Below are 12,565 nucleotides of genomic sequence, written 5' to 3'. Positions count from 1 at the left end.
TATTTGGTCACCAGACCAAGGGCTTGATATCACTCACCCACCCACTCACTCTACTCAGCAGACTTTTACTGAGTGCTTGCCATGTGCTGAGTGGAAGCAGAAGTGATCTTCAAGGGCTAGAGGATGTTTTGGGGACAACAATGTACAGAAGCAGTTACAAAAATGGGGCCCTACAGGCACCAGGAGAGTGCAACAGACAACAGGTGGGGTAAGAGATCAGAGGAGGAAGAGATTGGCTCTGGATGGTGTCAGCAGAGAGATGGGACCGGGCTTCTCTGAACACTGGGGCAGCGTTTTTGTAGGCAGAACTTCATGGAGAGGGAGTTCCAGGCATAAGGAAATGGTGTACACATAAGCAGGAGGCAGGGAAGCCCAGAGCAGATCTAGGAGGCTGGGTCAGTGTGATTTAGCTGGGGTATGGAGGACATGAGAGGGCGCTGAGGGGCTGCTGGATTGGAGGAGGGTGAGGCTGGAGCGCAGAGACCCCCTAGGAGCTTGTAATTCCTCTTCCGAGTTGCCGTGACAGGGCAGAGGAGCCCTCCAGCCGGCAATGTTTATTGACTCTGGTGGTTTACATCACAGTCTGGGAACTCTTATAACCCCATTTCCTGAGAAGATAAATTGTGGAAGGATTTCCCACAAAGCCTTTTGGGGGCTTCTGAAGATTTCCATTGGAAATGTCTCAATAACTTTGCTGTGATGTGAGGGTACACTGGAAGTCTTTATTTGACTGAGCCTGCCAGTTCTGGGGTTTCACCAGTGATGTTGGTAAGGGTTCAGTCTCTGTGCTGTATGTTGGCATGTGGAGAAGTGACTGTCTCCCATCAGGTAGCCCGAATGCCCGGGTAACAGGCCATTACAGCTCTGGGGTTATGGGGACTTTGGAGAGAGAGCCTCCTTCACCCCAAACTTTTTGTCCTCCACATTTTAGCATTCCAATTTTGTAGTTAGTCACTGGGCTTCTACTCCCAAAGGGAGTTCAAAACAAGTGTTAAGAAGAAACAGTGACTTTGAGTGCAGTCTGGGGCAGGTTTCTCAAACTTCTTTGTGTATAAGCATCCCCTGGAGAGCTTATTTCTCTGACTCAGTAGGTCTGGGGTGGGGATCGAGAATTTGTGTTTCTCCTAAGCTCCCAGGTGAAGCGAATCTCCTTGCCAGCAGAGCGCTCTTGTGAGTAGCATTGGATCAGGGTCCATTTCTAGGGCTGAGTTAAGCACTGAAGGAGTGACTGTCAGACGGACTGATGCCTGCCTTTGGTTCTAGAGAGAGATGCAATCTCTGCTAGCTTCCACCTCCTGACGTGCATAGTTCATAGGGAGAAATGAATTTGGCCAGATGTTTTCCTTTGTGGTTTAAGTAGTTTTCCCTTCAGAGAAGGCTCATGGGAAAGCATCAGATTTGTGCCAAATGCCAGAGGGACTGAAGTGAAAACATTTTAAGTGATGCAGCCACTGTGTCATTGAGGCAAACCACATGGGTATGATCAGGAATCTCAACTGCAAAGAGAGGCAATCTGTTCTTGTTGAATGGTCCAAATAATTTAGAGGCAGATTCTCTGACAATGACAGGAATTAGAGAGACCGGCTTAGTTGTCACCACTGCCAAGGACCCATGGCTGAGTGGCAGATTTAAAATAGAGTTTGAAGCCACATGATGCTAAAAACTGTTGGGAAGTCAAGAAGGCCAGCCTGCTTCGCTCTGAACAGCCCATGGACATTCTGGTACCCCCAAAGTCCTCCTGGCCCCCATTCCATCAGATGGTGAGCAGTTGCGTCAGGAAAGCCTACAACTGCTTAGAGTCCACTGTCCCCCTTGGGGGGAATGTTGGAAAGGACTTCTTTAACTTAAGGCTAATCTAATGCGGTTAATCATTATTGGTAATAATGCTCCTAATAGTACATTAGGCTTAATAATTTATCAAGTGAGACATGGTAAATGAAAAAAAAGTTAATGGGTCATGACAGGCAGGCTGCATGCGGAAGGGAATTCTGATTAAAAGCAGACTGTTATCGATACACTTCACTATATGCAAAATGAACAATAAGGACCTGCTGTATAGCACAGGGAGCTACATTCAGTATCTTGTAAAGCCTGTAATGGAAAAGACTCTTGAAAATTTTATATATATATATAACACAACATATATATATAACTGACTCACTTTGCTATTCACCTGAAACTAACATGATATTGTAAATTAACTATAGCTCAATAAAATATTTTTTAATCAGAAAAATAGAATAAACAGGATGAGGAAGATTAAAAAAAAAAAGTGGACTCTTATCCCCACCAAGCTTTGGGGAGAAGGAGGTGGATGTATCTAAACAGCGGGCTTCCCTTTCTTTCAGTTTCCCTTTCTTCTTCTTTAACTTTCAAAGCATTTTAATGTTTACGCTATAATGAAGATGAGATACAGTCCAGAGCAACAGAACTCTCATACCGTGAGAATTCCACTTATGATCAGAGGCAACAGTAATTTACTTTTTTATGCAAAGTTTACTGCGTCCTATTCCTTTGACAAAGGCAAGCAAGCCTGTGTTGTACAACACGCTTTAAAGTACAGATAACAAAAGATTAAAACTCTCAAGTGGCACAAACTAAAGTACACAGTTTCCCTTTTCTCATGAATGGCTTCCACCCAGTTACTCAAGTCCTGAATCTAGGGGTTACCCTTGTTTACTCCTTCCCTCATTTCCCACATCTGATCCATCAACAGCCTGGTCAACTTTGTTTCTAAAACCTACCCCAATCTCTATGCTTGTCTTTGTCTCAGCTGCCACCACCCGAGAGCAAGCCGCTGTCCCCTCTCACCTACAGGAAGCAATTGCCTCCCACAGGGTTTTTCTGTTTTCTCTCTTGCCCCCAACGCTACATTCTCCACATGCTTGAGAGCAGTCCTTAAAAGCAAATTAGATCTTGTCCCTCCCTTGCTTGAAACTCTCCGGTAGGTTCCCATCATATTTAGAATAAAATCCACCCTCCCATCTGGCTTGCTAGGATCTATGTGATGTATCCTTCTCTTGGCTGGCATGTCTCTACACTCTTTGGCCCACTCCGAGTGTCCTGGTGGAGCACAGAATCCTCACGTGACTTTCTCTTTGTGTTTTCAGATTGGAGCCTCTCTGTTTGCCAGTAACATCGGAAGCGGTCACTTTGTGGGGCTGGCTGGGACGGGAGCAGCTGCAGGCATCGCCACTGGGGGCTTTGAGTGGAACGTGAGTAACGTCAGAGACACTGTGTCCTGGAGCTGGATGGAGCTGTAGCTGTCAGCCAGCTCAGTCTATGCTCAGAGCCGTCTTAGATGTTAGAGAACCTCCCAAAACCACCTTGGGATGCAGCTGTGGAGGGGCACAGCTGCAGAAGCCCCAGGGTCCTGCTCCCCTCCAATCAGAGTGTTGCAGAAAAATGTGTTACAGCTCAGTTGTGACAGCAACCTGGATCTGGGTAAGAGACCAAGCAGCATTCTGAGAGGTGGAGAATTCACGTTTGTTACACCAGTGGACCCATAGGAGTTAACACTCCAAGCTCTAGACCCTGTCTGCAAGTTTACACAGGCCTTTATAGGCTGCCAGTTTTACACTTTGCAACATCATATGCAAATAAAGTATAACAGAAGTTGACCAACCAGGAACAAGCTTTGTAGGAATAGACCAATCAGGAGTGAGAGAAATAACCAATCAGGAGTGAGCTCCATGCAAATGAAGTACTACAAATGGACCAATTAGAAATTAGGGAAGTGGACCAATCAGAAGTGAGAGTAATAACCAATCAGGAGTGAAGGAAATAACCAATCAGAAGTGAGCTCAGGGAACCAACAGAATTTTAGGGGCAACTGAGCCATTTCAGAGGTAAAAAGTGAGATAGAGGCTCTGGGCGAGGGAACCGGATGGTGCCGGCAGAGAGTAGTGGCCCCTGCTTGGGGGTCCTGCCAGTCTTTTTATGGGGCTTCCTGCCTCAAGAGTAGCATGAGAAAACCACTGATATGATGGCAATAGTGTTTCTTTCTTCTTTTAAAAAGCCAAGCCTTCCTGTACCCTTTCAGCCATGTTGGATATTTGGAAATACTGACCATCAGATTTCTGTTATTATTATCATTTTTATTTTGAAAAAGCTCTCTAAATGGTATTTACTCCTGTAAACCAGGGAAGAGGCAAAAGGATCTGTGATGTTAGTGGGCAGCCCTCCCGGGTTCCTCTCTACTGTTGCCCAGTTGTTGTTTCCGTGGGCCACTCAGGCATCAAAGGCCTCCTCCAGCCACTGATGGCCACTTAGGGAGTTGTCCCCAGAGCCCAAAGAGAAAATGCTGGGTGATTGTTCTGCAGCAGCTGTGGGCCCTGTAGGCAGCAGGACGGGCTAAGGTTTTGCCTGGTTTGACTTCACCTCTTTCTTCGTTTCAGGCTCTCATTATTGTGGTTGTGCTGGGCTGGTTGTTTGTTCCCATTTACATTAGGGCAGGGGTAAGTATCTGCTCTGTTCTTATTTAATATATATTTCCTGCTGGCAAATTCATGTGTGAACTTGGTCATCCTGGAAGGCAGAGGAAACTTTATGGGATAAAAGCCTATGACTTGGCTCACTTTTCTGGGTTCTAAAGTTCTTGACTTCTCTCAGGGGCATCAAACAGGTACGGCTTGTCCCTCTAAGAAGCCCTCCTAAGCAGCCCCGCTCTATTCAGCATCTGAAGCATCACACTCCCATCCTGTGTGTATACTTGCAAGGCACTGCTGTGCATTTGCTCATGATGCATTACAGAATGCTTCTGTCTGTGGAAGGGAAGCAGCATGAGAAAAAGAACCATGTTTCCCCTTCATTTACAAACACAGCAGCTCTTACTGCTGAACATGCAGCTAGTACTCAAGTACCAAATATATGCTCAGTCTCTTGACTAGATCTCTGATATTTTGTGTAAAACAGCTTTAACATCATCTGTTCTCTGAGATATAAGAGCACCTACTATGTGTAAGTCTGTCTATTAGGAGCTGAAAGCAATATGGAAGAAGTCCAGGCAGACTCTGCATCTTTGGAGGCTTGTGGACCGTTGGTGATGTGTGTCTGGTTCCAAGAGACAGCAGGCTCAGGGTTGAGGGAACGAAAGGGAGTGTGGTTGGAATTTGCAGAAAGGAACTGGGAGAGCAGGTGAGCAGGCCTGCAGCCACAATCCTTGGCAAGGCCTGTGTGCAGAGCAGAGTGAAGCACACACCAAGCCTGGCCACCTTGTTTAGTGTACTGAAAAGATGCCGTCATCGTGGTTATGATGTCTTGTTCATTGTAGGTGCTTTGTATGGGAATTAACTTCTTCCTTTCTTCTTTTCCTTTCTTCTTTTCCTTTCTTCCTTTCCTTCCTTCCTTCCTTCCTTCCTTCCTTCCTTCCTTCCTTCCTTCCCTCCTTCCTTTCTTTCTTTCTTTCTTTCTTTCTTTCTTTCTTTCTTTCTTTCTTTCTTTCTTTCTTTCTTTCTTTCTTCTTTCTTTTTCTCTATCTATCTATCTATCTATCTATCTATCTGTCTGTATCTGTCTGTTTGTCTATCTATCATCTATCTAATCTATCTGTCTGTCTATCTATCTATCTATCTATCTATCTATCTATCTATCTATCTATCTATCTATCTTCCTGTCTGTCTGTCTTTCTATCTATCTATCAATCTTCTATTCCCTCCTTCTTCAGGGCCAGTATCTGCCTTCTTGGTTATGTCCAGTCATATGTTCATTAAATAAAGTGTTTATTGGGCACTTCCTATGTCCTGGGATAATACCCAGCTGCCTCTATAGTGATAGGGCATGTAGAGTTGAGATGAGCAGCTGGGTGGAGGACAGGGGACCTCCGGCCACCTCACAGACTTCTCTGATCAGTAGGGGTTAACCCTTGATCACCCTCTGACACCAGGGTGGATGCCACTGCTCTGCTTGCTTGCTCTGGGCCTTCTGATCACCCTGGCTGGCAGTGACCGCCCTTCCATCCCATGCAGGTGGTGACGATGCCAGAGTACCTGCGGAAGCGATTTGGAGGCAAGCGAATCCAGGTCTACCTCTCCATTCTGTCCCTGTTGCTCTACATTTTCACCAAGATCTCGGTGAGTCCTCTTCCCTGGGGGCTGGGAACTGGCTGTCTCAGAACCTGCCTACCCTTGCCCTCAGCACATGGGGGCCCACGGAAAGACAGTGCTGTATGTTGCTACTAACTCAGTCCCTTAGGCCTTCTTGCCTCTGAGGGAAAAGTTCTATTTCATACATCAAGGAGTGAACACATGGAACTCCTTATCCTCTTCTGTGGGGAAGTTGAAAACAATCAGGTTCAAGAAGGTTCAGTGAAAGCTGCTCTTAATAGACGATTAAAAAGGAGTTAGGGATGTCTGAGGGCTAGCCCTGATCTTAGAGGTCAGAATCTGGCTCCAGGTGGCATTTCTGAGGTGCTTAAACATGGGCAGTCCCCGACAGCTCTGAAAGGGACCTCGGAGATTCTCCGTCTTCCCTTGTAAGGAGGGGCCAGTAGCATACTGCTTTACCTCGCTGGACCTTCGCTTCTTGGTGGGTAAGATGGGGATAAAAATTCCTACCTTGCCTGCCTCACTGGGTGGTAGTGAGGATCAAATGGATTTTCTTGAAAACATGAAGTATCGTTGGAATGTAGGGCATGATGATGATGAAAATGAGAGCCTTCTACATGCCATGTGAGCAGCGCCCTGGATTGCTTCAGCACCCTAATCTAGCTAGAGAAGCCTCAATAGTCTGGATACTAGGCCATATGATTTGCACATATTTTCTTCCATTCTGTAGGTTGTCTTTTCACTTTCTTGGTAGTGTTCTTTGATGCACAGAAGTTTTAAATCTTGATGAAGTCCAGTTTATCTGTTTTTTTTTCTTTTGTTTCTCATGCTTTTGGTGTCATTCCTAAGAATCCATTGCCAAAATCCAAGATCATGAAGATTGAATACTATGTTTATTCCTAAGAGTTTTATAATTTTAGCTCTTACATTTAGGTCTTTGATCGGTTTTTAGTTGATTTTTGCATATGATGTGATGTAAGTCAAAATTCATCCTTTTGCATGTGGATGTCCAGTTCTCCCAGCACCCTTTGTTGAAGAGATTATCATGTCCCCATTGAATGCTCTCACACACACATTTTTACACAACTCAGTGAGCATGTGCTCTCATCGACTGGACCGAGAGGGCTTTCTTGTCTTAGAGCTGGGACTGACACCCCAGTTACTGCCCCCTCCCTGCCTAGCTTCCTGGCTCAAAATGCGACTGCCCTTGACTGGTGCCTGTGTGCTTTGCCTGCCAATGTGATGATTCTACCTCCTTTACTTTCTCCTCCCTTCCTTCATGGTCGTTTATAATTACAAGATGAAAACCCTGGGCTTTTCAGTCTTATTTCATTAGAGACTGGTGTGCAGAGTCTGGACTGGGAGTTGTTGGAAGGGGTGGGTAAATCAGGCTTCCTGAGGGTGGGAAGGGCAGGTATAAAAGGATAAAAGGAATGTAGGCGGGAGGGTGGGGAGGTGACCCTGGAATCATGGGAGGTTGGTGAGGGAACTGCTCCTTGCTCCTCGGTTCAGCTTGTGAGGTGGCATCTGTCTCATGAGCAGGTAGAGGAGGGAGTCCCTTTCTTGGAAGCAAGCCTTCTCCAAGTCCACAGTTCAGGCAGGTGAAAGTCTGTTGACTGCAGTTGCCATGGAAAGAGCACTCTGCCGTTGGAGCTGATGGAGCGGTAGTCATATAAGTAAGCTTAGTGCTCAGCCTCTCTCCCTGCCTTCCCAGTTGCCTCACTTCTTTTCAGGTTACTAATTAAACCTTCTTGGAGTTGGGAGCCCCCGGGTACCTCAGTGGCAGCCTCCCTCAGCTCAGATCCTGCTGGAGCCCATTCCCCCAGCAGTCAGCTTTTTTTCAATTTTACTTTTGAATAATACTGAGTGTAAGCTGCTCTGTCTCTGTGATTTCTGGGGCTCCTTCCTGTAGGCCTTGCCCACTGCCCTACCAGCTCCACCTGCTGCCCAGAACCAGCGATCCCTTGAATAATGCATTAGTTCCACTCTTAGTTGCCAGTAGGGGCTTTGCTTATTCCTTTTCCAGTTCTCATAAAAGTTCTACATGGGCAGGGATTTTTATTTTATTTTCTACTTCATGGAAAAGAAAATAGAGTCTCAGAGAGATTAGGTAATTTGTCCCAAATCACATAGCTAGTGTATGGCAAAGCCAGGTCTGGAGCCTGGGTCTCCCTAGTCCCAGTTGTCTGTGTTCTTCTCAGAATTCTGCTCTATGCTTGGATGGGGTGAGGGCATAGGATAACAAGTCAGATAGTCATCTAGTTCTGTGACCTGTGCTCCCATTTCCCCTACATTGGGGAAATTGAGGTCCACGGGGACTTTGTGGGATTAAAAGCAACAGAACTAGGATGAGAAGCAGGGACCCTGATATGGAATCAAAACCTGTTAACATTATATACTCCCTGCCTTCTAAGTCTTTCATTCTTCCAGGGTAAAGTAGGGCAAAATTCAAGACCTTGGGATAAGAATTAAGATAGCTAGTTAAATGAGCTTCCAAAATAAATGAGTTTCTGAGAGTAGGATTTGCGAGGACTGTGAAGAGGGGACGTCAGCTGCACACTGAGTGCATGAAGGATCTGGAGGTGGGACATCAGGCAGCAGAAAGGACTGGGAAGGGCCAGACAGGCAAGGCTTTGTCTTTATAAATTTGGCTGACTTTAGGTTCACCATGGGTCACAGAGTACGGAATCTTTAAAAAATTACTCTGATGTTGACTGTAATTGCTGGGAGCTCACATTTAGATAAATAAAGAGTTCAGGACTTATGGACAAAAGGAAAAAATTGTTGGTTAACAAAGTAAGGCAGTCATGGATTCACACTGCACACAAACAGAGATTAATCAATTTTGTTGTGTGGGGAGGCATGGGTAGTTTGTAATTGGTGAGAAGAGAAGAAGATGTGGCCTTGTGAGATCCATGTCCAGACAGGGAACAACCAGGGACCTGCCAGGACATAGGGATCCAGTGGATGTGTAACTGACGGTGGAAAGAAAGTGAAATGCATCTCAGGTTCAGGGCCCAGATGTGACCCAGGCCACGGAGCAGCGCTGGTGTGGAGTTCTGACGGTGGCTGCCATCTCGTGGCCATGTCCTTTTGGACTCTGAGACCCAGACTTGATTATTCCTCCATGTACCCCTCTAAATTTTATCGGCTCCTTCCCACCCATCTAATCCACGCCAGCACCCTACCTTACCAAGTTCTGAGTAGCATTCTGTTCTGTAAAATTTCCTGGCATCATGTGTCTTATGCAAATGTACACAATCACTTTAGATAAAGCCTCAGATCTTATGAATTACTTGTGATTACCAGATGTCCTTGTTTGTACTTCCTGCATTGATATCACAGGTCACAACTGTAATAAACCTTTATAGCAGCTTTGCTGTCCATTTTGGATCCTTGGGTGAAAATAGGAGCTTTGGCTTTTGCTTACGTTTTGAGTGCTCATCAGCTGGTTCCCTCACTTTCGTAAATGAAAGAAATTTGAACAACGGGCTCTCCATCTCAAACTTCACTTCCATGCAGGATCACTGGGCACTCAAATACAACTAGGATCAGAATGGGCAGGAAGTGCACAAATATGAAATCACAGGACCTCAAAGCATCAGAGCTGAGACTAAGCAACCTGCCCAAGGCTCGTGTCAGAGACTCAGCCACTCTAAGAAGCTTTCCAACTGCATCTGTATTTTATTGTTCCCTGTGAGTTCCATGGAGCTTGTTCAGCCAGACTTTCAAAACAGTGGGTCAAATCCAACTTCTTGTTTTTGTTTTTGGTGGGAGGAGGTGATTAGGTTTATTTATTTATTTTTAGAGGAGGTAGTGGGGATTGAACCCAGGACCTTGTGCATGCTCAACATGCGCTCTACCACTTGAGCTATACCCTCCCCCCACCTTCTTGCTTTTGTAAATAAAGTTTTTTTGAAACGCAGCCACATCATTGGTTGATGTATCATCTACGGCTGCTTTCATGCTTCAACAGCAGGCAGTGCTGAGCCAGTTGGACAGAGACTGTATGGCTTGCAAAGCCAAAAACATTTAGGAACTGACCATTTACAGAAAAAGTTTGCTGATCCCTGGTCTAGAGGACCATAATTGTCTAGTTTACTTCAAGTTGGTTTTGCTTAGCAGCACTGGGGACACTTGCTTCTTTCCTTCATTCCTTCCCTCCCTCCCTCCCTTCCTTCCCTCCTTCCTTCCTTCCTTTCTTCCTTCCTTGTTTCCTTGTTTCCTTCCCTTCCTTCCTTGCTTATTTTTTTCCCCTTCTTTATTAAGGGCTAAGAATAGTTTTCAGAAGGAGCAATCTGGGATAAACTGTGAAGCAAATGATCTCATAGGATTAGAGGAGTGTTCTTTTATATCGAAGCTCGTGGTATATTCCCTATCCAGTCCCCGATTTTTATAAATAAAAAAGTAATGAAATGCTTCAAACATAAAGTACAAAGAATTATATAGCAAATACCACCACCCTGATTCTATAGCTCTAAACAATTTATCATTTTTTTAAAAAAAGAAATAAAACACAACAGATATAACTGAAGGCTTATCTGCTTCTGGAAAATAAGCTGCTCTGGAAAATAAGCCCTTTTGACCCTGTTTCCCTCCTTCTCAAAAGGTAAACCCTGCCTTGAACTTGGTGTGTATTTTTCTGGTCTATGTTTTAACATTTTCACTACATAATGTGTGTGTAGCCATATATCCATAAAGAATATGTTGTGTTTTAAAATTTCTGCTTCTCCTGCCTTTTAAATTGTAAGGAAAATCTAACAATGGCATTTAAGAAAATCTGGAGGGGAGGAGCACCCACAACCCTGTAACTCTATTATAGGCATTTTCATATTTTGGCTTTGCCCATATTGTGTGCTTTCCTTTACAGAGTTGCAGTCAGAATATGTAAACCATTTAGTGGTCATTCTCCCCCTTAGCATCAAACTGTAAACATTTCCCCATATTTCCATTTTCATAATTATTATATTTTAGGGACCATGGAATATAACTGTTGATATACAATTTTAAGCCAGCCATCTAAAAATCCTCTGGTGGATGAAAAGCTATCGACAGAGGTCATCTTTGGGCCTAATGATAGAAATGGGGCCACTTTTACTTTTCAGTATGTAACTTCCTGTGCTATTTGTCTTAAATCATACAACGTAATTATTTTATTTTAAAGTTAGTAAGTAAACAGTTTTTTTTAAATTAAAAAAGACCTTGCTCTGCAGAAAATATTCCAGAAGGGAAGACCCTTACTTTTCAATGTTGTGGAAGGTCATTGGATTTGGAGACAGAAAACTAGATTTTAGCCCTTAAGCAAGTCATTGACTTTTTTCTCTCTTATCAGTAAAGTGGAGCTAATGTAGTGTCCCATTACCTTGTTTTGAGGATCATAATGATGCATTTATCTCAAAGTCCTTGGCCAACTGTACAATCCGCTAGATAGGAAGGAAAAAAATACCCTAATGAAGAAGGGAAAAGTTTGGGCCCCTAAGAGACCCCAAGATGGATGTCAGAGTGTCTGGGCTAACATGAACTTAGCTATGCTGTCCCCCAGCACACCTGCTGGCTTTTAGGGTTCTAAGGGCAGAAAGAATTAATCTCTGAAGTTAAGAGTGACTCATGGGAGAGAGAATTTGTCCTGGGTTTCTTCAATTCATGAGGGAGTTTTTCTTGGAATTCTTTATCTGCCCTGTTAGCTGGAAATAGAGTACACATTATAAGAACAAGATTTCTGCTAGTCTAACACTTCCCAGAAGTCTTTATAGTCTTTGTTTATAGTGTTATCTTAGGAGCTGTGTGTTACTTATTTGTGACTAATGACAGTAAGAGAGTATCATAGTCTACTGTGGTGCGTTATCATAAAGCATTACAAATTAACTGCTCTGGAAAATAAGCCAAACAAGGGCATTTTTAAAGCAGTAGCAGCCTTGGAATCTTTTTATAGCTCACTTATGCTTATTAGCTAATCTGCTGAATCTGAAGTGCATGCACTTAACAGCATTCCAGTGAATGGAACCCCTTCAACTGAAATAGCCACAGTGACAATACAGATGCATGGGAGGGGAGGAGCGCTTTATGAGTGCTCATCATAATTCCAGGTGGTGAGAGTGCAGAGTCAGGCAGGAGTGGCCATTTCACCCTTAGCAAGGCTAATGTGCAGCTGGGGCCTCTTCTTCCTCTTCAGTTTTGGCAGCTGCAGAGAGCGACTTGGAGCAGGTCCTGGACCTGGGAGGGGCATGCTTTCCTTGGCTGCAGGGCTTTCCCGCTTCCAGCCACTGAGAATCACAAGCCCTGGGAGTCAGAGCTTCCCACGTAAAAGACGAAACACTGAGACATGGAGAGGCGAAATGTTTTATCCAAGGTTGCCCAGGCCTACAGTGGCAGCGCTGGGGTTAAAACCCAGGTCCTCTCACCACCAGCCCTCAGGATGGAGATCTCTTTCTAAGTCACCATCTCTCTCCCTACCTCCTGGATCTGCCTCTTTTTCTCCTCCAAAAAAATGACATCAGGTTCCCCTGGGGCTAGAGAATCTG

General features: G+C 44.7%; 1 protein-coding gene across 3 annotated transcripts in view; it reads left to right on the top strand.

The window, feature by feature from the left end:
* SLC5A1 (solute carrier family 5 member 1) overlaps positions 1-12,565 on the top strand; it is an 86,121-nt gene that overhangs the window by 53,507 nt on the left and 20,049 nt on the right. For all 3 annotated transcript variants that reach the window (XM_031443152.2, XM_064481051.1, XM_010992243.3), the window contains 3 exons: positions 3,111-3,215; positions 4,398-4,457; positions 5,967-6,071. In XM_031443152.2, coding sequence (XP_031299012.1) covers positions 3,111-3,215; positions 4,398-4,457; positions 5,967-6,071 — 270 coding nt within the window. The remainder of the gene's footprint in view (positions 1-3,110; positions 3,216-4,397; positions 4,458-5,966; positions 6,072-12,565) is intronic.

Source organism: Camelus dromedarius, chromosome 31 (genome assembly GCF_036321535.1).
Source record: "Camelus dromedarius isolate mCamDro1 chromosome 31, mCamDro1.pat, whole genome shotgun sequence".
In the NCBI taxonomy this organism is placed as follows: Eukaryota; Metazoa; Chordata; class Mammalia; order Artiodactyla; family Camelidae; genus Camelus; species Camelus dromedarius.
The sequence above is the reverse complement of the archived record's forward strand: the minus strand, read 5'-3'. Positions and strand labels throughout refer to the sequence as shown.